Raw genomic sequence first — 27,527 nt, forward strand, 5'->3', positions numbered from 1 at the left:
TTAGCACACAATGAGTGGTAACATTTATTACACTTAGGTGGAACAAGTGAAGTTATGTTAAAATCTGTGTTGCCATATTTCTCAATAAGGAAATAAGGAGACTTGTTCAATAAGAAGTCAGCTCTTACTTTTGAATAGGGGTCAAATGGAAACTTCAAGTCTGGAAGTTTTACCATTAAAGGTTAAAGAAGATCCTAGGACCATGAGAGTTGAGCTGCTTTTGCTTCCTGCTTGTTTTACTCATCAGACTGACCTGATGATATAATGGTTCATTCTGAGAAATCAAAACCATAAAGATATAAAGTTAGTTGAGGAGAGAGGAGGCGATGACATGCAGCAAAGCATTAAGGTCGGGCTGAACGTAGGCCACTGTGGTTAGAAAACAGCCTTTGTGGTATGCCCTCGATGCAACTGTTATTTTAAAACTGATGCTTTTTGTGACAACTGATCAGGTCAACTAGCACGTTGTACTGATCAGCGCCCCCAGCTGGGTATTTGTGTTACTGAGTTTAAAAGTGTATTCCTATAAACAAATGTTAATAGATTAAACATTGTGTGTTTATCTGCACAAACAGGCTCAAAATATTCTGATTTTTGATTTTCATGTTCTTTTTCTGTAGCCGCAGTGAGCACACACATCACATCACCAGACTGTATTTACTGGTGACACTCTGGAACACACAGTAATCTGAGGAGCAACACCTGGTCCAAATTCATCTCAGAGGGAACTGCTGATTTAGTGTTACACCACGCCAACACTGGAGAGGTGAATGATCAAAACTGATGTAGCCCAAGCTGAGATACTAGGCCTACTACACTACATTTCCCAGAGTGCCACCAGTCTAACACACTGACATCACTATGACCTCACCTTGGTAAGATTTTTTATAAATAAAGTTGAGTTGAGAGTTGAGTTGAGTTTGTAAGAATAAGTTTGGGCTCAAATGTAAATACTTTTGGAAATAATAGACTAAACGGTGCACTGTCAATAGTTAGAATGTTTAGTTGAATAAATGAGTGTAAATCAATAACTGATTATTCTATCAAATGTGAAGTGATATGAACATCTGCTGTCTTTTCAGTTACCCTGCAGTCATGGACACTCCCCCCTCCCCGGACACAAGCATGTGGAAGCCCCTCCCCCAAAACCCATCTACACAAGCTAAGGTGGTCACTGTGTGTCGAAGTGGTCATTTCAATCGCTCTCTTTTTTTTTGCATTTCTTAGTGGTCATCTTTTTTTTATGTTTGCTTTCTGCTCTTTATGAATATTTTGCAATATGACTTTGCCTCAATTTTAGCCATACTTTTTAACTTTAAGCCTTTTTTTTTTTTAATTTTTCATTATTCCCATGTATAATTTAACATTTACTCGATAAAATTATGATCAGGTCTAAAGATGACCTGCCACATGTGCAATGAGAGATTGGTATGGGTACTTGGGGTACACTTTCAGTTTCATCTCCAGATAAAGTGGTGTTAGGTGAAACTGTTGCTGGTGCTGCTGGTTCACAGTCTGTCTGATCATGGCACTGTTTTTGCAGACACTCTCCCTTCATGTTACCAGATCTCAGATGTTTGATGAGAGGCTGAGAGGACAGCCACATGGCACATTTCAAGAGAGAGAAGGCAGAATTGTCCTGTCATGTAATAATAAGATGTAAATCTAAAACCTGAAAGCTGTCTAAAAGGGTGGACTTGCCCTTCCATCACAGGTTTTGAATGCCAAAGACCCAATCTGCTGATGGAGAGAGAGGGAAAGAGAGAGAGACAGAGGGAGAGGAAAAGGAGGGAGGAGAGAGAGCGGTAGAAAAAGCAAATGTCGAAGGAGAGAAGACGACTCAGAGCTCCTCACTGGCTTCAGATCAGCTGATAAGGTAAGAGCTCTGCTGCTCTCTAAACTCTAATTATTACATATTACTTTTTAGATTTTCCCTCTTTCTCTCCTTTTTCTCCTCTGGGTTTAAATGCCTCACTTTAAAATCCTGTCTTTGCAACAGAATTGCAGTGAGTGGTCATTTATTGGCAACACTCAGGGGCAGATATCACAGCACAGCGTGGTCTACATGTGCAGATCATCTACTGTTAATCTAATCTAATGAGCTCAGCCAACTCATTTTATTATTGCAGTCTACCTATTTGCTGTTTGATATCTGTTGTTGTAACAGAGTTTAATGGATTACAATTTAGAACCATATGCAAATACTTTTATGCATGATACAACATATCCATCTGAGTGTGCATTGAAAGACTGCTGACTGCTGCTGACTAGGAAAAGTCATGATCTTTCAATTTGAGAAGAAAAAAGAAAACTTTTTTCACATTTCTTTCTCATCACAGCCTCGTTAACGATCATTTCATGCAAATACTGTCATTTGCTCTCATCCTGTACGATCAGTTTTCAGTGAGACATAGAACCAGTAGTCTAAATAATCAAACCAACAAGAGAAAATATTTGAGAATGGTGTCATCTCTCATCATGGCCCACAGTGACCTGCACATTAAACAAACTCCATATCCAATCTGCACTTATTGGAGGACAGTTGGAGAGCAATATGGAAACTTAGGCCAAGTAGGACAAATTTGAGATTAGTTGCACCTTTGGGAATAAAAATCCTGTGTAACAAACTGTAACAGGACTGTGGATAAAAGGCCCTGAATGGGGTCAATAATCTCATTATAAATTCTAATCCAATACTTTGGCTGCCCAAACACAAACATTTCTCCGGATTATATTTTCTGATGACACCCTTATTAAAGCTAATTTTAATACGCATGTTTTATTAGAGCCTATAAGAGCCTATGATAGACCCCCAACCCCACCCCAGAAAAAGCAGTAAAGCTGAAGGATGGATGGGTCAGGATTAATCTAGGATCTTTCCAAAGCCCCAGTCAAAGTCCCTGTGGGAGAGCATTTTGAAATAGGTCCAAGTTAAATATTTAGGTGTTACCTTCTGGGTTTGACTAGGGACTAGGGAATATTTACCCTTTTTTTCCCAGAGAGTACAAGGTTTTGTAGATTTATACACCGTCCTCGTCCCACTTTGTCAGAGAGGATCCTGTACAATAGATAAATGTGCATGCATCTAGTGATTTAAGTGAACACCAGATAAGTAGAACAATGGAAACACAAAGTTTCAGCATTTCTCCAGCTGTTTCTGGTTTGCAAATGGCAGCCATCCACTGCCTCTGTCCAGTAAAATGGACAGAGGGACAATGGATCCATTCTCAGTGTGGTGTTCTATCACCCATCTCTGTCCAGCACAATCCCAACACGCCCTCACCCACCCACCCACTCACCCTCTCACTCCCATACAGCCCTCCATCCACCTTGTAGTATTGTGAAGGCATGATCTTGTGTATGTGTGTCTACTCTGTTTACACTATGAAGTTTCTGATATGCGTTTTACTCTCTACGAATGAAAATTTAATCATGGCAAATTTTCCAGCCCTTGGAAAGTGATTAAGTTCCCAGTTGCACATATTTTCTGGTTTGAATTCAGATTAAGCAGTGAGTCATCAAAGAGAAGCTAAAACTGAACAAAACAATCTCTGAACGACCTCTTAAAAAATGTTTTTAATAGCTTTAAGAATTGTCTCATTTCCAACTCGTTAAGGAAACTGAGAGGATGGACAACAATTTCATGTCAGACTCACCTGGTAATAACAACTCAACCGGACTGCTATGCAGAAATGCATGGGTGGAACATAAAATGCAATTGATGCTCATATGAGAATAGACAGACTGTTGTCAAAGATGTTTATAGCAATTATTTCTTCATGCAAAAACACAAAAACATGAGGCATATTGAATGTTCAAACAGGCAACTGATGATGTTTTTTGCTCAGGATAGTCTGCATGATATGATGAGGTATTGTGTAGAAGGAGGTAAAAAATACTGGACTGAAGCAGATATTGAACAGGTGGAAATGTGTCATCAATGTTTGGTAGCTGATCAAAAAAACGTTGATTCATTCAGGCCCAGGATGGATAATTGATAGGTGCATTAATATTTGAAGTGTTTTCCAGTTGTGAGTAGTGAGTACAAGATGCCCCATGGTCCCTCCTCTGTGGGGGCCCATGACTCCTTAGCTGCTGCCCCGCTTCCATCACAAAGCTCACCGTCTCAGTGTGGCTGCTCGAACTTGCTAAAAGCCACAAGAGTCACAACTGTGAGACAAAGGTCAAACAAGAGACAGAGACAAACGAGTGAGGGCAGAGAAAAGGGGATTGTTGTGATTAAAAGACAATTATCTGTGCACATCGACTTCCCAGTGTTGTGCGGTGTCAGGCTCGAGCTGAGCTGTTCTGTCCTAGAAGGACTCAGGGAGACAATGGCTACTGTGTCAGGAGGGAGGGGGATGTGTTCACAAGTCCTGGGGTTTCACAGCACCATCCAACTACACGTTAAAGCTTAATAATGTGTAGTGTTTTTATAAATGTTAGTAGTGGGTAGGATGACTCTGCAGGTTGATGGCTGGCATAAACGTACCTGCATTTTTCTAATTGGATATAACTGCAGTTGCCCTAAAAGGATAGGTCAACATTTTTGCAAATTTGCTTATTGCCATAATCCCTGTAGTCATAGGAGTAGGTTCATTACCTTTAATTATGTCACTCAAAACTCATCAAATACACACTCCAACAACTCCAAAACACCCTTGTGGACAATTTGTGACCTGCACATTCACCACACTATGAAATAATCATGTATAATTATGTAACATTATGAGACATGAAGCGAATACTCGGAACTACTTGCACTTTTGAAATCCCTCCGGCCAGCATCCATGTCTGGAATGTAGTTTCGGCTACACATTTGCCTCAAAAACCACTCAGTCTTGTAATGTTACATTATTATTTTTATAGCAAGGTGAATGTGCAGGTCACAACTTCTCCACAAGAGCATTTTGGAGTTGTTGGATTGTGTATTTGATGAATTTGATGAGGGACAGGGGACCTGTACCATTCACCTCCTTTGTGTTCGCTCAGCAGCTAGCGTCTCTGCCCCACGTATCACAAAACAACATGCACCGATAATCAAAGGTAATGGACCTACCCCATATGACTATAGGGATTATGGAAATAAGCAAATGTGCCAAAATGTTTAACTATCCCTTTAAAATGACCAAACAGCAATATGGGGAATTTGTAAATAGACCTTAAAAATAAGCTTTAGGAGAAATCCCATCACATCACAATGTCACAGGCTGCCCAATTACCTTTAGATTAGAGTGGCTTGTTGAATATGTGGAGGGCTGAAAAGAAGAAAAGTACAACTATTGCTCAGTAAAAACAAGATGATTGTTGTGTTTAAAAGCAGCTCCAGAGTGACATCAGTTTACTGTGTAGTTCATTCAAAGGACATTGAGGAGGAGTCTGTGGTGTTGTGGAGATGTTCTCATACAGTGGGATATAATGAAGCCAGATTCTAGTCAAGTGTATCATTAAAATCAAGCAATTATTTCAGTCTTGTCCAACAGATTTGTACTCATCTGTAGTAATCACCATTCTTAGACTTATCAGAGCAAAGGCAATTAAGGCGTCAATATAAAATTTGCCTGTGACGTTCATCTGTGAACTAACAGATGTCTGCATTAGCACAAATGACAGTGACTAAATCTTAATAACAACGGGCATTTTCAATTATGGCTTCATCACTTCTGTTGCGTTTGCACTAATGCTGCATTAATGTCACATGAGTAGATTTTGTAATTGTTTTTTAACATCAACAATTCCCACTTTTCTGAGAACTCCCATAGAACTGATATTGCTGCTTATCAAGTATGAATGGGACACGTTAGCTAAACTCAAATCGAATGGATGTAGCGTGATGTTGTGCAGTAGTTTTAAGTTTGCAACCATGCAAACAAGCAACTTGACCTGTCTTTCCCATCTCTACCGTGTTACATGAAGGCACCATAGAGCTGGTGATGTTCATTTTGTAGCTGATGTTTTCCAGGTTGTTGTGCATCTGGAGTATCCTCTTCTGTTTTTTTTATAAACTCTGAATATGGCTGTATCGCACCGTCACATAAAACTCTGCAGCTTTGTGCTGAAGCAACAAGTGACTTTGTGTAATGAGCCGTATTAGTGTGTAACCATGTTGCAGCTCATTTAACACAAATGGTGTAAACTTAAGTCTGCATCACATTCATTCAGGGCATGGCACGGTGTTAAATACAGTACTTTCCCCTATCTCCCTCCTGTATCCTGCCTGTGCTGTGTGTGTGTGTGTGTGTGTACTTCATAGACATACCTGTTTGATCGATCCTAACAAACTTCTTAAAGTTTTTGTTGGCATTTTCAGAAATATGTCATTATACTTATATTTATTACAGAGGCCACTTACTTACATTGGTTTATACATAATACTGTACATAATGAAGATAATATTACAAACACTTCTCAATATTTAGACCAGCACAACACATCTCTAACTATAATGTCAGTGCTATAAATACCGAAGCATCTTTGAACATTATAGGCAGAGACGTTCAAATGTCAGACGTGAAATGAAGCGGCTCCTGAGAGTAAATCAAACCAATAAACACTTTCACTTCATTATTGTGTAGCAGTCACGAGACTTTAACAACAATAAAAGAACACAATATTACTCAAAACAACTTTCACCTTTCTATACAGTAGGGCCTTTTTTGTTCAGTAGTGAAATGACAGGATACCAGTATCTGCGTGGTAGGTGACAAAAACACATGTTCTGCTTTTTCTTTTCTTCTGGCCTCTGATGTGTTGCGAGTCTCACATCTGTGACAAATGTGTGAAAAAGTCAAAGGCTTTTTAGCCTCCACGCTGCTTTGATTCATATTGTTCTTCCCCCTCCTCCACATCCTCATCAACCCCTCCCAAACTCACTTCCTGCCTTCTGTTACACTGACCTCAAAAACAAACAAACAAACAAAAAAAAAATGTGGATGCGCACTCCATCAATCCAAAATGATCAAATATGCTCAGTTCCATCCAGCGTAAACCAAAGCCTCTGAGCTCAAAGCCTCACCCATATTTGTTAGGGCGACGGGGAACAGTGTGGCCCTTTGTGGCCCCGTGTGTATTTATGAATGGCTCACCCTCAGGGCCGAGCCTTAGAACAATGCTGCTATACTGTAGGGCTGATTTTCATATGGGAGGGGTGATGGTGATGGTGATGGTGATGCTGGTGGCAGCAGTGGGGAAGGGGGAGCAGTTTATTCCCCACCGTTGGGGCTTGGTACAGAGAGTGGCGAGAGGTCTTGCTGGCGACAGGCTGGTGTGACGCTTTGCATGCGAGTGACAGAAGGGAGGCTGCTGGCACCGCTCACACAGGAGGAGCTGAACCTGGAAATCACCTACACAGGTGAGGCGCTGCAGGTTCTATATGATTTGACTGATCTGGCTTTTTTCCTTTTTTTATACCACTTGGACTTTTTCTTTTTTTTTTTGGAATAGTGAGATTTTGAAGCAGGAGGATGGAGACGTGTGCAGATAAGGGAGGATCTAATATAACAGTAATGATAACCAATAACCTCTAATGACGTTCTGTGAATTCCCCGTGCAAGTGAGCAGCAGCAGTGGGGTGCTTACGACGCATTTCAATTTATTAAAGTCCCAGAGGGTCCATTGTTATTGATGCAACCAGTTGGATTTTATCTAGATCTCTTGTTACTTTTGTTATTTTTGCTCTTTAAGTTCAAACACCTACAGTCGGGGTGAGCGTGAGCGTTTATGGATGAGGTGACGAGTGAGCGGGTGAAAAGATTGAGAGTTGGATGAGTCACAAGTTGGACCTAGTTAGGTAATGACTGAGTGTGTGTATGTGTGTGCACTGAAATGAATGTGTGCATGAGTGAACAGTTTGTGGTGTGCAAGGCTGCACACATGAGTGAGTGAGTGTGTTTTCTTGTGTGTGTGTGTGTGTGTGTTGGTCAATGTTAGCGGGGGCCGCTAAAAGCCCAGCCAATTATTACTGGACAGATTTCACTGCCTGTGCCATTAGTACTGAGCCGTGTCTGTAATTGCCAGAGTGTATTACCACAGCAAACAGAGATCTGATGCCAGGTAGAAAAGCTTCCGATTACACAGCCAACCAAAACGTTTTTACAAGTAATTTAACTGCGTTATTCAATTGAGTGAAAAGATACCGTTTCTTTAATGACACAGTGATTAAAGCCACAGTTTTCCTGCATCTAAAAGTTTTACTGAGTAAAATCAGAAAACATGTGTTAATGACAAATGTTTCATTAATCAGTGTGGTGGTGGAGCAGTGTAATTTTAATTCTAACTTACAGCTGAATTGGAGAATTTACAACAAGATTACAGAACCAAAAAGCCAAAAATCCCCCCCAAGGTAGGATGAATCATATCAGCGGTACCATATTTCAGTTTTAGATTTTGATCTTTAATTACAGCTGTTTCCCCTTTAGGCCGATTAATGTGTGTGGTAAAAATCAGTGGACGTGTGTAGCACATGTCTTCATCGAATGAAACTTTCAGCAACAGATTCTGCAGATGTTTAGGTTTTAATGATAATGCATTGTGTTTTTGTCATATAATAACAGATAGATCCAAACTGATTACATTGACTCCCATCAGGTCAGTGTTTCATGTTGTTGTTTTAGTGCAAAGATGCATAATGCTTCGAAACACCAGACGAGTGTTGATGGAGGAGCAAAGGCTGGTGGATCTCTCCTCACTTTTATCAGTTTAGGGAGCAGAGGAATGGGATCCACACTTTATTTCTCTGTGTGGCTGAACAGGTGACGGCTCTGTTTGTCGCCCCCTTTTGTTCAGAGCGGAAGGAAGAGCACTCTAATGATAGAGGAGGCCTGTGGCTCGCCATCTGCCCACTGGGCCGGGGATGGCCAGAGTCACAGGGTTTGCCAGGTAGAAAAGATGGAAATAAGCTATCGGTGCTCCTCTTCCCTTTCTTTGTGTTGGTGATCAGCCAAGTGAATCTCACTCTGCTGTCATGATCGCTTGATGTGGTCTGAGCGAAAAACCCCTTTTTACTCCTGTGTCTCATCTGTGGGTGGAAAATATACTTAATGATGGTTTTACACAGGAAGTGACACCCACTGGCATCAGAATAACACCTCAAACAGAACCATAGTTTCCTTAAATCACTTACGATAATAAAATGTCACTGATAAGTGAAAATTACGGGAACAGTGTGGATAAAAAACGACATACATCATGAGCAAGAAGAATCACATACAAGATTCCAGTCTGACTCTTTCTTTAATGCCAGCACTCTGCTGTACCTTGGACAGACTGTGTGACTGCATATTGGCATATCTGCATGTTTATGTTTTTCATATCGTGTGTGTGTGTGTGTGTGTGCGTGCGTATAAGTGTGTATTGTGCACTGGACTCATCACAGCTCAGCGCGCCATGTGTGGGAGGGGGAGCAGTCATGTTTTAAGACCATCTGCTCCTCTGAGTATTTTAGTGGGGGCCTTAGCTTGTGGTGGACCAACGCGCGTCACAGTCAAACAGCAAAGCCCAAGCTGTGAGCGGGCCTGTTCCGGAAAAATTCCTCCAGTTTCTCCCTCGCACAATGGGCAGTGTTCTGCATACAAGGTTCCCATTATTTTAATCCCCACCCCACCCCTCCTCACCCCCCGGTCCAAGAGCTACGGCACGGCTCTTGTGCACGGGCCGCAGACGATATTCACAATGAAAATGTTCTTCTTGGCACAGTCGGCCGTTTGTGCGAGCAATTTCAATCATGTAAAATGAGTCATAAAAAGGTTTCGTGGCCTAATTTAGCAGAGATGATTGTTCAGACAGCATCTGTATCCCTGAAGCGTGATGAGCAATCAGTCGTCATTTTCAGGTTTGATTACCTCAGATAATGGAAGAGTAAGATCTGCTCAAGTTGTGCAGCAAAAAGATCAGATAAAGATCAATGTGCACTGATGTACTTTTTAGATTACATGTTTCCAGGTCTAAATATTGTTTTATTGACATTTCCTCTGTTTCCAGATGTCTTACTTTGAAAGCATCGTTGAATAGCTCTCTGAAGTCTATTTTTTTTCATCTCTGGGAGTAAAAAAGCCACAGATACAAATGATATAATGTTGCTTAACTTATATGCGTCAGCTCTCGCACATTTAACGCACACACACTTCATATACAATGACTACAGTCCCAGCAGGACAATAGAGCAGGCTGAGCTTATGAGGAGATGCAGAGGCAGGTCGCATAGCTGCACGCCCACACTGAGAAGCGTGCTGGCATGCCTTACGCTGCATTTGTGTGTAGGGGGTGGTGATGGTGATGGTGGTGGTGGTGGGGGGGGGGGTTGGTTATGGCATGCCGAGTATTCGTTTGTACACAGCTCCAGACCATCAATGCTGCATTCTCCTCTCCGGCTCGTCTCCAGACTGTTGACAGAGGGATTCCCTTGAGGTTATCCACCACTCGGTCGATGCCATCACTTGGCTGGTGGCCTAACGGCCCTTGGATACAGTGACTCACCCAACATGTAACAATGAGGATGGAGAAAGAAAAAAAAAGTTCCACTGGTGGACAAGTTGCCCTTTCTACTGTTACATGTAAACTAGGCGGACCTCTGTCTAGATACATGCTTGTGTTTCCCGCCCACAAACATTCCCCAGAAGGGAAAATATTAGATCTGCGTACGTCTGGAAAGATCAATGATTGTGCCCCGAGAGCTTTTCCTCTATTTCTGAAGTTCAAGTACATCCTCATGTGGCTTAAGGTTCAAACACTTTCATGAGTCAAATATTTCTTAAGCTTTAGAAACACATGACCCTTTCTAAGATCTAATTTGACTAATGTAAATCTGTCATTTACGTAACCATAATTATTTCACAAGTTTTATGTTCCTCCTACTCTCGGTATGGCGCTGTAACACAGCTGATGATATTGACTCACTGTTCACTCCTTTGCCCTGTAGTTTTTTGCCCCGTGTCTTGGGCACCATTAGCATTAAAGAGGTCAGCTAAAGTCAACACGTTTTCCTTCGACCTCAGAAGAAGGTGTGATGCAGGTCCAGGGTTAAAGGCCCGGAGACACATGGGAAATGGTGCAACAGAGGAGAGGAATGCTGAGTGGGCCATAGAACGGCTCCAGAAATGCCTGAACGCATATTCAGAGCTGCCCACGACACATGTAAACCAGAGCTCACACAGACTCCCTCTCTTCCCCATCTGCTTGTCTCCCTCCAGCATCTCTCTTTATCTCCCTTTTTCTGTCCTTTCTCTCAGAATCTGACGTCTTGGATTCAGAACCAGACGAGGCAACTCGGGGAGAAGAAAAACATCAAGAAGACGAAGAAGAAGTCAGGACTCAGAGGGAGCAGGAGCCTGGTGCTGAGGCTGGTATGAGGCAAGTGTTTTGTGTGTGTGTGTAAGTGTGTGTGTGTGTGTGTGTGTAAGTGTGCGCACGTATGCTCTGTGCTCTGTGCCAGCCGTTTGTCTGCCCCATCAATGAGGCCGTTGTGGTTGGGGCTGGTGGTGGTGGTGGTGTCAGTGGCCCTGCCTGGCTGCTCGGCTCCATTCTCTCCTGCTGTCGCTTCGCGCACGGCCCCTCTGCCTGGACGCACTCGCCTCGGCTCTTGGCCTTTTGTTGTAGTGCAGATGGTGGAGCTTGACACAACATTGGAGAAAAGTTATGACTGTCACAGACCACAGTGTTGGCATTATGGGCTGAGACGTCTCGAAATATGACTGTGATGTTTATGGTTTTTAACAAGCCGTGATCAATATTTTGTACAGTCACCAGGTATGAAATGACGAGATGAGATGGTGTGTGGGAGTGATGAACTTCCAGAGAATTATCGTCCCAATCTGCAGCTTTGGTGGAGAAGTGGAGCCAGTTTCAGCTCATTGTTCATCTGTCTGTCACTCAGCAAAAAGATCTAAAAACCCACAGCACACAACCTGCTCAGCACCAAATGGTGAAAACTGAGTTAAAGACTGGCTGGAGGAGCAGCTAAAGAGCCAGATATCTTCCAGGATTTGGTTTAGAACTAAAACAGGGTAACACTTTATAATAACTACACACTATTAAGCATTAGTTAAGCATTAAATACTGAATTCATCATTTATAACACATGAATACTCATTAGTATGTAGTTTAGAAACACAGTTAAATATTTTACTCATCATTGATGAGCACTAACTGTATTTATAAACTACATACTATAATGAATATTCATGCGTTATAAAGGAAGAATTCAGTATTTAATAATGCTTAATAGTGTGTACTCATTCTAAAGTGTTACCCTAAAACTACTAAACTACTAAAAAGAAGAAATAATAGACTTCTATTCACCAGCTGGACAGAAACACACCTCCAGAAAAGTGATAATGTTGTTTTCTAACAGCTGGATGTGTAAAAAACAAACAGGCTCACAGGTGACACTATTATAATCACAGCTTGTTCTCGCTGCCCCCAAGTGGCCAAAAGATTCAGTTATTGCCGGTTTCAAAAATAAGTGGCAAAGGAGAGAAAAGGAGGCAACTAACTACAAGACGAGTAAACTTCCTACCTTCCTCTTACATGTTGAGGTTTCCATGCATCTGAGGCTATGTGCCTGTGGAACTGCATGATGAGCAGCAGCATGACAAATAAGTGGCCTCTCTCACACTGTCAAACGAAGAGAATTTTTCACTTCTCTCCATCAACGAGGCTAAAATTGGTCACAGATTCTCTGGGGGATGTTGGGATGTGTTAATCATGAAGCTCAAAAGCACAATCCACTCTTAGGCCTGCCATCTGCACACACCGGCTGCTACAGCATGAGGCTAAATCCTCTGCTTCTCCTTCTGCATGTATTAATTCTGCATCCAAAGTAACAGTCGTTATGATATTAATATACATTTTATTTCTACAGTATATCACATGTAGATTTCCTTAAGAACACGAGCTGTAAAAGCCAATTATAGAATTAATATGATGAGTAAATGACATTTCATTGTACAGTGGTGTAAATGGAGGAATTGTGTTTTTTTTCTGCTGCTGCATCAGATTGTAAACTGGGAATATGATCTGATGCTAAGTAGCAAAACACAGTGTTCAGAATAGATTCCAGTTAAATCAAATATATATTATAAGCTTTGTTATAGTCTGTAGCGTACAGGGCTCAGACTGCATGAAAATCCTATATAGACATAAGGCATTTCAGAGATATTATGATATGCAATATCATGCAGTAGTTAACTTGATGTAATTTGCTGTTGATTGTTTCTAATTTTTGCTCTGTAGCAGCTTAATACCGTATCATTAACATCCTGCGACTGCACTTCATGTGATTATTTTAATTACATATCAGCTGATGAGACAAATTGATTTTAAAGTGAAAGGACAGTATGTTTGGCATGGAAAGGCAATAACTATAGATGGAGATGGAGGCACTTTACTTTTTTTTTTTTTTACACCATAGTTGATGATGTATGAGGAATTTTAATTGTTCAATGGCCAGCTTACCCTAGCAACCTAGCAACAGAGAAGTCAAACACCTTCCTCCTCTCACAGCAGTGGAAAACAAAATCCAGCCTTACATCCTTGTTTGTTAGCATTTTTAAGCATAAATGAGGTAAAATGGGTCTTTACATCTACTGTATTTCCTGTGCCAAAGACACAGCTGTCCCTCAATATTCAAACCACTGCTGAATACCAACCGTTATTGATTTTTAAGGTCACTGATGAGTAGGGTTGATATACATTAGTCAGTTGGAGTTGGTACTTCATTTGCAACAGATAAGATAAGAATTAAAATGGAATAAAACTGGAGAGTCAGTTAGAAACCAAGACACAAAAGTTGAATATTATTGGATATTAAGGAGGAACAATAGAGAAGTGATTTGATTTGTTTATGTACGTTCTTATCAGTGAATCTTGTTATACATCCTGATTCATTTCTAGCACAAATAGTATCATTAATCTAATGATGACATGACGTGGTGACTGGAGTTTGGCTTCGGTTCAGAGCTCAACCAACACTGAGAGTCATTCATTGGCTGGACGATTACGCACAGCGGCCGTAATGAGTGACTCCACTGAGGGGGAGTAAACAGGTGTTGACTGACGCTGCGTTGGTGTGACTCTACTACAGCTTGGAGTGATGTCAGTGCCTGATGATGCTGATGTCACTAGTTTGTTTATTTATTTATTTACTTTTTTATGTTACAGAGAAGAAGGCTGTCCAGCTGTCAGGGTGTGAGTGAACACCCTCTAGTGGAGCCTCTGACGAGCCGTCCTGCAGAGCCCCTGTCTGTCTTTACCATCAGCATTTCAAGGTAAAAGCCACACCCACACATCCAACACAACCTTTTTTTTTCTTTTTAAAACTTTTTTTTTTTTAAGTTCATGTTTTTAACACAACAGCCAGTTATTGTTTCTATTGCTTTGGAACAAAAATGCTTTCAGAGTGAAGACGGTTTTGATTTTCATTGGCCTGCTTCAACAAGCAACACTGCATTTCTCCAAACCGGCAAAAAAAGCTGAAAAATTCAACCTCTGCATTTTAAAATGTGAATAGATACAGATGGAATAGAATCACAGACATGAATAATAGATAACCATATGACATGAAGACAATTTGGAAGTTCAGTCTACAGAACAACAGTGATATACCTTGGATTTTATTTTGGAATTATGGTGTTATATAGTATTTGTGTGAGTGTGGTGTTGTGTTTTTCTACTGGATGATACCAGTTGACATTTGTTCTAGTAATAAGATAGAAAGAGAGACTCATTTAGCTGAAAGGACGTTATGTGTCTCCTGCTCTTCCACCAAGCAGCACCGTTTTTTTCTGTGAGAAAAGCTGTGTGTTACGTCCTTTTGGAGATGAAAACATTTTTGACTATGGCTGCAGTGTATGGATTCTTAGAAACTTAGAAGAAACAGTTTTGTTTTACTATTTGCTTTTTTAAATCAAAATCTGCAGAGAAAAACTGAATAATGCAAATTCATGCAAATTATCACTAAGGACAGAATAGAAGGTGAGCTCATTGGACAAGTTACGATTTCCCAGAAAGCCTTATTTTGTAACATTACAAAATAAGTTGAATAAGTGGTTGGAAGGAAACTGTATTTGTTTTGACATCAGCTGTTTCTGGAAAATTACAAGTGCAATGAAATTACAAAAGACTATGAGTCAATATTGTTTTGTGATGGGCCTCAGTGCAGTACACTGGTTGCTTGATTTCAGCCATTGGTATAAATTTGGCTCAGAAGCATTTTCAGTAACTGTGGTTATTTCTGCAGATGATGTAGCCTATCTGAGTCATCCAGCAGTGCAAAAGACACTTGGATTTTTCCCTCTCTTGATAGCTGTCCAAATATTCTCTGTTGCAGAAGTCTATGGTCCAGCGTTGAGCAGAGACCATGTGGGGTTTGGAGCTGCTCTTAACACTGCTGTTGATCGTCAACGGTAATAAACACGAGACACTTTCTAATAGACACTTTCTGTAAAATTGTATTATCGCGTTTGACTCAACATTTGTCTCTGATCTTCTGTCAGATGGCAGCTGCCAGTGGAACGTCTGGGTACCTCGGGACATCTCAGCCATGACGAACTCCTGCGTGGTCATCCCTTGCACCTTCATGTATCCGTCTGGCATCAGGCCGTACCGCGGCACTCACGGTATCTGGTACTTTGGTCAGCCGTACCCTCAGCTCTTCCCTCCGGTAGTCTTCAAATCACGAACGGACGTCGTGCATGAGAGCTACAAGGGCCGCACCAAGCTGCTGGGCGACCTGCACCAGAGGAACTGCACTCTGCTCATTAACAACATTGGCACAGAGCACTCAGGGAGATACTACTTTCGCGCTGACCTCGGCGGAGCCAACATGTACACGTACCCAGACTTCGCAGAGCTCAAAGTTCTCGGTAAGATAAATGAGCGCAATACTGAGTAACATGTACTCTAAATTGTGTGTGTGCTGTTCGTCTCAACATTTCGGCCCTGTGATGGATAGACAGGCATTCTGTCCAGGGTGTACCCCTATACATCCTATATCATGATGAATAGACAGTGGATGTAGTTACTGGAGCAGAAATATAAAAGTGCTCCATAGCTGACAGTAAAATGACAATTTATTTTAATGATAATAATGATAATAAGACTGAAATGATGAAAATGAAAACAGTTCTATCCATCTTCCAAGTTCATCTTAATTATTGATCTGAGTGATTTGTTTGTTGACGTTGTGTAATTTGAAATTTGATTGTTCAGTTAAGATGTTTCAACTTTCATAGAGGAATAAAGCTGAAGAATCAATGCAACGTACATTTCCATTCATAGTACTTAATGTTGTGTGGCAAGTTCGCTTCCCATTTGCTCTAGAAAGGACTCTGAAATGTTATTGTTTCATACAACATTGTTCATTCAGTTCAACTTTAAGCTGCATTTCTGCATGAAAATAAAATACTGCTTTATGCACAAAGTCCCTCTTTCTATTAGAAATCACATAAATCCACTGATGTCTTCCTCTTCCTGTCCACCAGATCAACCCAACATCGATGTCCCAGAGGAGATAGTCAGCGATGAGAGTCTTGAGTTGACGTGCTACGCTCCTGACAACTGCCCCGACATGACTCCAGAGATCCAGTGGATGTACACCGACTACCTGCCTGACCCGGAGTTTTCGTCCGACTACCTGGAGGAGAGCAACACGGCGGTCCTCTCCAACACCCTCACCTTCACACCCAGGCCCATGCACAACGGACAGCTCCTGGGCTGCAGGGTCTACTACCCCAACACCACGCTGGTCTACGAGAGGCTCATCTCTCTGGACGTCAAGTGTACGTTAAAAAGCATCAATGTTACCGCTTTCTCCACCTGTGCTCTGACATGACATGGAGGGCTCCAACCATAGCAACAATGAATACTCATTATTGAACTCCAGGCAATTATTGTGGTTGGCCAAATTTAAATGAATCCATGTGTCATGCAGTGCCACTATTGGAATAAAAAAAATGCTTTAGTGTTTCCAAAATAAAGTCTTTCAAAAATGCTAAAGCTAACTATCCTGTCCATTGAGAACAAGTTGACCTGACTCACAGACACTTGGCAAAGAAGACTGGATCCGACTCAACAGTTTAAAAAGTCGTTTCTAGATTGAAGGAACACTTAAAGGCAGTTTTCACAGTCTTTGTTTAAAGGGATATTTCAACATTTTGGCAAATTTCCATATAGTCCTAGAAGTAGGTTTGTTGCCTTTAATTGTTGGTGCAAGCTATCTTTAGAACGGCGGAGCCGAGCCACAAGCTGCTCAGAGCTACGCTACGGAGGCTTATGGAATTTCTTGGTGGTTTCCCTCATCAAACTCATCAAATACACAATCCAACAACTCCAAAACACTCTGGTGGACAAGTTGTGACCTGCACATTCACCACGCTATGAGATAATAACAGAACGTTACGAGACAGAGTTGTTTTAGAGGGAAATTCATGCAAAACCAATGATGCGCTTTTCCGTCGGGGCAGTTTTTCGGCAAGCAGTCTCTGCATTTGCCTTAAAAACAACTTTGTCTCGTAACGTTCCATTATCTCATAGTGTGGTGAATGTGCAGGTCACAACTTGTCCACAAAAGCGTTTTGGAGTTTTTAGATTTTGTATTTGATGAGTTTGATGAGGGAAACCAAGAAATCCCATGAGCCTCTGTAGCGTAGCTCTGAGCAGCTCGTGGCTCTGCTCTGCCGTTCTAAAAATAGCTTGCACTGACAATTAAAGGTAACAAACCTACTGCTATGACTATAGGGATTATGGCAATGGGCCAATTTGCCAAAATGTTGAACTATCCCTTTGACATGTCAGAATGCAAAGAATTGCTATAAACACAAAGTACAGCTGGATATTGATTTAAATATAACAATTAGGTATTGGACAAAAGAAAGTTAGCACCAAATTTAATAAGAATCCAGAACCATACGTCAGAAAACCACTCTGCTAACCCCCTAAAAAGCTAAAAATCTAATGGAAGTATAAAGAGAGTGTATGTACACTTGTATTTGGCCAATAGCTTTTGCTGTAATCTGTCTAAAATAGCAGATTTTAAATTTTATCATGTTAAATTTGATCGTGTAGTCTTCCAGATTGAGTGAACCATGTAAGAAATACAGAATATTATTGCTGTGGTGCACTGTTGCAAAGAGGCTACAATTCCTTCGGTCTGCATCAAGTCCTCATGCACATAGTTTGAATTTTGACCCTAGGAAGCCAAAACAAGCCAGAACATTTTACAGTTCTGTGTCTTTTATGTACTGAACTGCATGTTGACCGATCCATTAAGTGCTTGGAAGTGAAATGATCTGTTTTCCTCGTCCCGTCAGATGCTCCACGCTCGGTGTGGGTGAACGTGTCCTCGGAGGTGATGGAGGGCACTTCAGTGATGCTGCACTGCGAGGTGGACAGCAACCCTCCCTCCAGGATCTCCTGGATGTTTGGAGACCAGGAGCTGCTGTGGGACACGGCGTCCAACATCTCGCTCTCCCTGGATGATGTGACACCAGCACAGGAGGGAGTCTACACCTGCATCGGGGACAATGGCTACGGCATGATGAACACCTCACTCTACCTGTCTGTCAAGTGTAAGTCGCTTGAGACAGAAGCTGCTATGTCTCTACTCCATTACTGTTAGCATGAGGACACAATAGATTACATTCAAGTTAAGTGATTATGATGGGTTTTAAATGTACAACTGGCTTCAGTTCCCCAATTATACAAAGTAAAGGAATAGTGCATTGAAAACCAGACTTGTTCCCCAAATCAACACAACATACTAGCAGTGTTATGAATCAAAGTTTTGTGCAAACAAACAAACAAACAAGAAAAATCAAGTATTGACCTTGGAATGACAATTGGTGACCATTCCTGTGAGCTTCTTTTTTGCATTTCATTCTACATTAACAATGATGATTAAACTTTATAAATCTGCCGCTCCCCTCAGCTTGATGGAGTGTTACAGCAAGTTTCAGATCATTATTTAGTCTCTGATACACAACTCACTGTTCTCATAACCTCCTTTTTTGTGGCAACAGGCAGCTGTTGTCATCGAGAAAGCTCTGATAAACACACTGTGCACTACATGCTGTGGATCTAACAGCAGACAGACACAGTTAATGACAAGTTGGGGAATAATAATGGAACATTTAGCTGCTAAAGAGCTGGGTATTTCCCTCGAGAGTTGGTGGCGAGAGTGACTAATGGTTTTGCATTTGCCAGGTGGCCAGATGCACAACTTCAACTGCATGACAATGTTCCTGTAACTGTTGGATGTGTAATTAAGTAATTCGTCACAGGCAATTTTGACCACGTCGGTGTTATTATATTCCCTTGGTGCATGCATCAGCAGCACAGCAGCCAGCAGAAGATAAAACTGACTTTTAATTTATTTTTTATTTCTTAGATCTTTGTCATTTTTAACTTTATATTTTAGCCAGAAGAAGGATGTTAGTCATTGCACACATAATCACAGCAACAAGCTGAGCAAATGTTTGTGGCAGCTTAGGTCAAAGCTCCGCCAACGCATCTCGTCCTCATCAAACAGTGCTGTAGAGACAGTTTTTTTTTTTTTGTTTTGTGAAATTTTTTCGTTTCACTAGGTTTTATCATGGATTTTATTTATTTTGGAGTGCAGGAGTACCCTATGAATGATATGGCCCCTGGTGAAAATCTCTTGACCATCTGGATCATATGTTATCAAAGAGACCAAATATCCAAACATCTTAGTGATTGGTTTTTTTTATCATTCTGGTTTTCTTTCACCTGGAGTGTTGTCCTTTGTTTTAGAGGATGGGGTACATCAATGAATAATTTGGCTCCAGGCAAAAACCTTATGAATGAGTGACACTGAATCATAGCAGCGGTGGTGAAGACTTAAATATATCATCAAATTATTTTTTTTGTTTTGATTGAGTGGCCCCATAACTGCAGAAATTTGTATATATCTAAAGGTCATATGTTGGTCTTGTTTCACAGCTGCTTTCTTCTGCCCCTAAATTGCCAAAACCTCTGCTTTTTCAGGTTTACCTAAATTGAATCCCTTTCAAATTCAGATTCAGATTCTTTAATTGTCATTCTACATGTTAAAAACACAGAACGAAAAGTGTTTCTCTGGACCAGTGAGATAAAAAAATAAAAGACGACAATAAATAACGTAAAAACCTATATAATAAATACATAAAACAAATTTCTAGGCAGCGACATGTTGGGGTAGCATGCAGTTATAATGTGAAGTGCAATGCAGTGCAGAGGACGGTTTATGGTTCATGAGCCTCAGCCTCAGGAAAGAAGCTGCATCTCAGCCTTCTAACGTAGGACGACATTGTGCATTTTCAAATTATCTGAATAATGAAGCAATGCTTTCTAAATCTGAATAAGAAAAAAAAAACCTGCCTTTCTCCCCTTTTTGTTGCAGACCCTCCCCGCGAGCCCCTGGTAAACAACTCAATGACGGTGTTAGAAGGCACCTCACTGGCCCTGCACTGCAGCACTCAGGGCAGCCCGGCCCCGACCCTTACCTGGCTGAAAGATGGGGAGCTGGTGGGCACCATCACTGCCGATGAGCTGTCGGTGCTGGAGGTCATGGAGATCACACCACAGGGAGATGGACAGTACCGCTGCCTGGCTGAGAACGAGCACGGCCGAGCCAGCAGCTCCCTAAACATCACTGTTGAGTGTAAGTGCGTTCACCAAACAGCTGTGCGAAAAAGGAGGATGAAGAATAAAGCATAATTACATGAAAAGTTATGATTGTTAGAAGTACAGGTCTTTACTTATGGGTTGTTTGATTTGCAGTGTTTAAAAAAACTTAAAAAACATAAAAACAAACCTTTTTTTTTTATTATTTATTCATACTGTAACTGTTGACTGTGCTGCCTCTTTCCACAGATGCCCCAGTTCTTCTGGAGGAGTCAAAGTGCACAGTGGTGAGGGAGGGCGTCCAGTGTGTCTGCATGGCCACAGGGAACCCAGAGCCCACCATCGAGTTCTACCTGCCCGACCTGAACGTCACCATCAACGAAACAGACGGCCGGTACAACTTCTACACGCACACAGATGGACACACCTCCACGGGCATGATCAAGTTGCGGGAGAAAGGAGAGCGCGTTGACAACGGCGGCCCCGCTGTCAACGTCCACTGCAACATCTACAACATGTACGGAAGAGAGAGCATACTCCTGGAGCTACAGCAGGAGAGTGAGTAGAAACCAAAACTGATGCCTGTTACTTCTGAGTCCTGTTGTTATACTTGATGAGATAATAATACAATTTTCTTTCCGTTTGAGAACAATGAATAGATCCTGTTTTCTAGTAGTGTGTGATTGCCAAAAGCTATGTACACATCACACTACTGTACTGGTTAAACTGCAGTGAAAACTGGAACTATATATACTACACTTTCTGCTGTGGATGTATTGATCCACAGCAGAAAGTAGTCCCCAGCTGGAGTTTCCTCCTGTTTGAGTCATCTGAGTATCATCTGCTAAAGACTGCATTGCCACAGCTCCATGTCAACAATATCTAATAAATGAAACCATATATTTAAACATTTAAATCTTACATATGAGCTGATGAGGTATTTGTCTAGTCAAAAACACACAATTGGGGGCGGTGCGTGGCGCAGTGGTTAAGGCGGCCGTCCCATGTACAGTAGAGGCTACAGTCCTCAACGCAGGCAGACCTTTCCTGTATGTCATTCCCCCCTCTCTCTGCCTCCCCTTTCCTGTCTATCTATACTGTGTGCTATCAAATAAAGGCAAAAACGCCAAAAAGATATACTTAAAAAAAAACAAAAACACACAATTGCACAGCTGCGCAGGCAAACCCAATGCACCTGTTTTTTTTATTCGTTTTTAAAAAATATATATTTTGGCTTTTTGCCTTTATTTGATAGCACACAGTAGAGATAGACAGGAAAGGGTAGGCAGAGAGAGGGGGAATGACACGCAGGAAAGGGCCGCCCGACGCGGGACTCGAACCAGGGCCGAGTTGAAATCAGAGAGGACATGTGATAATGATCACTTCTAAGTTAACTGTACAGTCCAGGCAGAGCATCTTTTTTTTTTTCTTTTTGGTTTAAGATGTTGATTTCAGTGTGAAATCTGTAGAAATGTGACAAAATGTTGTGTGCACTGTTTTTTCACTTAAAATGTTAACCCATATCTAAGTGGCAGGACCTCATATTTCATTCTGACTATCTGTATTTTCAGAAAAGTACATGATGGCGGTTATAGTTGGCACCATTGGAGGAGTGGCCGTCATAGCCTTCATCATCGCAGCAGTGAGATACGTCGGCCACAACAACAAGAAGTGAGTATAAGTGTCCGACTAATGGAGAGGCCAATGCGAGGCAGAAGTAGCCTTTTTCCTCACTAAGCATTTTCTGAAATCCAAGGAAACACTTAAGCCTAGTCATCCATTCTAAAACACATTGATGCACACTGTATATGAGTGAATGTGGGACTGATGTGGACGCGAGAATCTTTTCTCCAGAGCAATTTCAGCTTATTTGCAATGACGAGTCCCTGTTGAAATCCTTGGAGATCCACACTGGCTGCCTTGTGGAGTGGGTTAGCAAGCTGGACTAACCTTATATTTTGCAGGCACGATTCCCTGCTCTGACACTGCTTCTGTATCCTTGACCTGCTGTGCTAAATACAACCCAGGTGGCCCTCTTAACCAAGGTGCTTTATTATTTGCCTCAAGGCATATTTGGACCCCCAAATTCCGCAAGCTTTCTCTGGCAAATCGCCCCTGAAGTGGGCGTGAGCTCAGCGACTAAACCCATAAAAATAACCACGTCACTCACAGCCACGGTTGGCCTCCAGCATAACCTTTGCAGAGCTTGTTGTTTTAAAATGGATGCCCAGGCTTGGCGTGTCGCCCTGCGTTAGTGGCAGTCGAGGCCGAGTCTGATTATGTGACTCCGTCCCCCAGAGAGAATGGCAACCCTAGGCAGGACGTGGTCCTGGAGAACCCAGCTTTGTACTACAGCGCAGTCAAGAAGGACAAACAAAATCTGAGGAAGAAAGTGGTGAGACATGCTGATGTCAATGATTATGATTATAATGAAAAGATGGGTTGGATGACCATTCTCAAGATGTTTGGGGTTGTATATTTGTGTAATGAAACAAACCTTAAAAAATCGTGAGACCCCATTTTGGACCTCTGAACACGAGGTAATGGAAGGAATCTCTCCCACCAGCAGTCTAGTAGCTCCAACATGACCTTTCCAAACACTGTTTTCTCTTGCTTTCATTGCTTCTCTGCATTTTTCTGTCTGTTTTTCTCTCCCCTAACTCTTGCACAGCTTAAGACAGAGCTGTTGGGCTCAAAGTTTAACTCCATTCTAGAGGAGACTACGGTAAGGTTCCTAAACAAATCCCCATTAAAAGCACAAGCCTCAGTGACAGATGCATCTCCTCGCATATCAGCTTCTGTGTCCTGTACACTGCCATTTGTTTCCAGAACTGCCTTCTGCATGGCTGCCTCATTTGCTAACACAAACTGCCCAACTAACAGGAAACATCTCAGTCTCCTTGTCAGTATGTCGACCAGTAACCGCTAACATCTCTTCTTTATGGTGTCTTGTCACACACTTTCTGTCATCTGCGGTGCTGCCCGGCACCACGCCAGTGATTTGTGCCGCTCATCGGGTCCCTCTGTCTGCAGGGAGAAGACGGGGATTATCAACCTGTGGGCTCTATGGCAGGACTGGAGAGGCAAGAGCTGAATTACGCTGCTCTGGAGTTCATCGGGGGCAGGTCCAGGGAGGGGGCCTCAGGGAGGGGGGATGACGGCAGCAACTACACAGAAATCAAAGCCAAATGAATCGCGATCCTTCCCTGATCCCTCGGCTACGCGAGACGCAGTGGCAGCCCCGCATCACACACACATCCTCTGGCCCATAAACTGTATAACAACGCCCCCCCCCCCCCTCCCTCCCTCATCTGGATTTCACCCTGCAATACGATGACTCCTCGTTTCTCATTTCTTCAGATGTGTCACATATAACGTATCACTCGATGCCAGTACTTCCCCCGCCCCCTCATGCTGCCCCTCCTCCACAGGAATGCCCCGTCATACGCCATCGTTTGGAAAAGCTGGTACTGTTTTCGGGTCAGAGCGTGACCCAACTGGACAATATATAAGAAATTTCCGGTCTCGGTTTTAATACATGGGCTCTAAAACACGCATTGTTAACAAGCCAAGCCATGATTTTGTTGCTTTCCCCATGTAAACTCTCATTGTGAGTGTTGATGTTATTGTTAAATGACTTCCAAGTGCTTGCATCCATCTCATCACTGTTTGCTCTTGTCACTGTCACTGTGTCTGCTGCCAGTCGAAGCATCGGGGCAGGGAGTAACCGTGCTTTGTCTCCTCTTATCTCTGTGCGTGTCTGTCAACTGAGAACGACCCCTCTCTCTTTCCTTTGGTTAATTACATCCCAAGAAGATAACCGACTGAGGCGGGAGATGGAGACGCATCTCAGAATCTTGTTTGCGCATAATTGCATCTAATGTGTGCTGTGACTCAGTGGCCTCTCATAATAAATGAAAAAAAAAAGAAATGTTACCATCACTTTCGAAAACAACTGCAGAGGTTTTGTATTGGTCAGATTCTGGAAAATGTCACAGTTTCTTTGCAGCATCCAACTGTGGAATGTGTTAAAAAAATCTTTTTTTTTTTGTGGCCAACACAAACATGTCTGTCTCATCTTCTACTTCTTCTCCCTAAGGCATGGGGCCTTGCTCTGTGATTGATCTGGAAAAAAAAACAGACCTAAAGCACATCATTCTTTGTGTGTGTGTGTGTGAGTGGCCAAAGTGTTATCTCTTTTAGACAATGTGGCTGTGTGTATGCGCGTTGGTGTGCGTATGTGTGTGTTCATATCGTGCTGAAAGATCACAGGACACTGATCTGTGGGGTTTTTGGAGAAGCTCGAGCATCACTTCACTTGAGAAGCTGATGCTTTGTTGTTTTTCTTTCCCCCCTCACAGGGTTGTATCAGATGTTTGAATGACAAAAAGTGATGCTGACTATAGCAAGCTGGTTGTGCTATTCAGATATGTTTGATCAACCCCATGATGTAATATCAAAGCTCACTAATAGTCTAACTGGTTAATGATTGTGTTAATAATATATTAATAGGATGTATATTGATAAGGAAAGGGATGTCACTACACACAGTAAACACCCCACATGAGTCTTTGGTCATCAGGCAGATAGTTAGATATTGAGCTATGGAGAAAAGCCAGTGTGTCAAACTAAAAACAGCCTTGCCACACATCATTGAACCACTCTGACTGAACACTGTCTTGATATAAGCTTAGGAAACAGTACACAGCCTCTAACTCGTGTGCACTATAGTCTGAGGTGATGTTTACATGCAGGAAAATATATTATTTACTGTGGTTGCAGCTGTTTTGAAGTGCAATATCTGTTGTGTTCACCATCAACTATGAGGGGGGGGGGGCACCCCAGCAATTCATTGTTCTCAGATTTTAAAAGCATAGTCAAAATTGAAGCATCCAAGAAGAATTTTTTTCATGTAACACCTGCCCACACTTTTGAACTGTGCCATCTGTTCAATTTGTAATCTCCAAGCTCAGGTGTAGCTAACAGAGGATTTCCTTTCTCAGACTTTGTAATGTTAATCCAGAGCCACAGAGGCCATTACACCACTGTGTTCACGGTGTTAAATTCACTACAGCCTTGACTGACTCACGCAATCTTTGATTTCTAATAAGACAACATGTTATTTATTGTAATTTTTGATATCTCTGTTTCAGTTACATATATTTTAAAAACAAGGCAGATATTTACTATTTATTGTATGATGGATTAATTTAACAGTGTAAGTCCTGATAAATATTTTTTGTCTGAATGAATCAGTTTTGATTTTTTAAAATACTTAAGGCAACAGCTAACTTCCCAACATAATTTACCGCATTAAAAATGCAAGTCGTCCACTGATTTCTCCCTCAACTACACACTTCACTACACTGCATGTACTGATAGGAGGCTCAAGTGGGAAGTGAATTCTAGAGGGAGTTGTGCAATCATCTCCTCATGAAGCCTGAAATTACTTTTGATACACATGCTACGACCAAGGCTTTATAAATGTAACGTTATGAAACAAGAATGAACTACAGCTGCCTCATTTAAAATTATAGATTGGGTTCATCAAGGCAGCAGCATGTCTCTGTGAGCTGTTTCTAATTGGTTTAACAATCACTGTGATTTCAAGGCACATTGAAGGCATCTGATTGTGGTAACTCTGTATGGGCAGAGACTGTTCATAGGCAGCAGTGGCAATATGAAAACAACCAAATTACACCATTAGGACTACTTTACTCTGTTCACATGAACCCAAATGAACCTCTCTCTGTGTTTGAGCCATGTTGATGAAACCTCACGTTGCTTCTGACAAAGAATACAGGAGAGTGTAATAACTGGAACAGGTGCTCAGTTATATTCTGAGAAAGTTGAACTCAACTGGACTTGGTTGTATAAACCCAAGAGACTTTTTCAGTTCTGACTCGTGAGGAAAACCAGGTGTGTAGCTTTAGTTTACAAGGTCATTGGTGATAAACTAGTCAGTCAGTCAGAGGTGAAATATCTTCCAGAAACTACAACCAAATCCAGTTGACCAACATTTAACTCTCTTAGAGAGCTACGACCTGGAAAACTGAGGACCCTCAAAGACTGTCTGTGATAATTAAAGTCATTTTAACCTGCAGCTAAGTGAAGGCATCACTGTCTCTGTTGGTGTCTTTTTGACTGCTGACTCGCTGCATACTTCATTCCCACATCTTTATCAGCATTATGTGTTTAAGGAGAATCAAGTCATCTTTAGTACAGGCTGTCAACACTGAATTTAATTCTACAGGTTTCTTTCTTTCTTTCTTTCTTTCTTTCTTTCTTTCTTTCTTTCTTTCTTTCTTTCTTTCTTTCTTTCTTTCTTTCTTTCTTTCTTTTTTTAAATCTCAGCAGTTCGACAAAATGCTTTAGAGCTTAATATATTGGTAGGGCACCTGTGCTTTTGAGCTCTTGAGCCTTTGAGAGTTGAAACACTTGAATAATAATATTTTTTCTTTCAAAAAAAAAAAAAAAGGTAAAAATGCAGTTTTCTGCATGTAAACAAAGTCAGAGTCATCCAGCTGTTGGGATCGTAATAAGCTTTTATAAAAACACTGTTCAGTTGCCATGGTGTTGGATGGTTTCAGATATGACATTATGCTGGCTGGCCTTCTTAAACTGCCTGCAAGTCAATAACTAAAGCCTCATCGGGGTTTCATGTATTTATTTCTTTTTCTTTTTTTTAAGTAGAAGTATCGAATAAGTCTTACCTAATCTTTTGGCAGTGTGTTGTAAAGAAAGTCTGTATGTACTATTTTTTGTGGTGATCATAATTATTATTATGGAGCGTTTCTTTTCTACATATACAATTGACACAATAATTCTGATCAGGGTTTAGCAATCTTGGCAAATTAGCGCTGTTAATGACAGTAGAGTTTCTGCAATGATGTACTTTGCTTGCTCTTTTGTTT

At 41.5% G+C, this 27,527-nt stretch overlaps 1 protein-coding gene across 6 annotated transcripts; it reads left to right on the forward strand.

The window, feature by feature from the left end:
• The first annotated feature begins 1,353 nt into the window (after positions 1 to 1,353).
• On the forward strand, positions 1,354 to 25,922 carry mag (myelin associated glycoprotein). Of its 6 annotated transcripts, none has more exons than XM_085802304.1 (13): positions 1,354 to 1,876; positions 11,226 to 11,346; positions 14,155 to 14,261; positions 15,323 to 15,398; positions 15,489 to 15,857; positions 16,476 to 16,772; positions 18,303 to 18,560; positions 20,390 to 20,650; positions 20,863 to 21,171; positions 22,185 to 22,284; positions 22,912 to 23,008; positions 23,285 to 23,338; positions 23,647 to 24,530. In XM_085802304.1, the coding sequence occupies exons 4-13, from the start codon at positions 15,353 to 15,355 to the stop codon at positions 23,803 to 23,805; spliced, it is 1,950 nt and encodes a 649-aa protein (XP_085658430.1). In that variant the 5' UTR covers positions 1,354 to 1,876; positions 11,226 to 11,346; positions 14,155 to 14,261; positions 15,323 to 15,352; the 3' UTR covers positions 23,806 to 24,530. The 6 variants fall into 6 exon arrangements, with proteins under 6 accessions (XP_085658430.1, XP_085658429.1, XP_085658431.1 ...); XM_085802303.1 differs by lacking the exon at positions 1,354 to 1,876 and adding an exon at positions 7,215 to 7,351; XM_085802305.1 differs by lacking the exon at positions 1,354 to 1,876 and adding an exon at positions 7,215 to 7,351 and having other exon boundaries at positions 11,226 to 11,339.
• The last annotated feature ends 1,605 nt before the right edge of the window (positions 25,923 to 27,527 follow it).

The sequence above is a fragment of the Trachurus japonicus genome, chromosome 16 (assembly GCF_045865225.1).
Source record: "Trachurus japonicus isolate A0001 chromosome 16, Traja_1.0".
NCBI classification, from domain to species: Eukaryota; Metazoa; Chordata; class Actinopteri; order Carangiformes; family Carangidae; genus Trachurus; species Trachurus japonicus.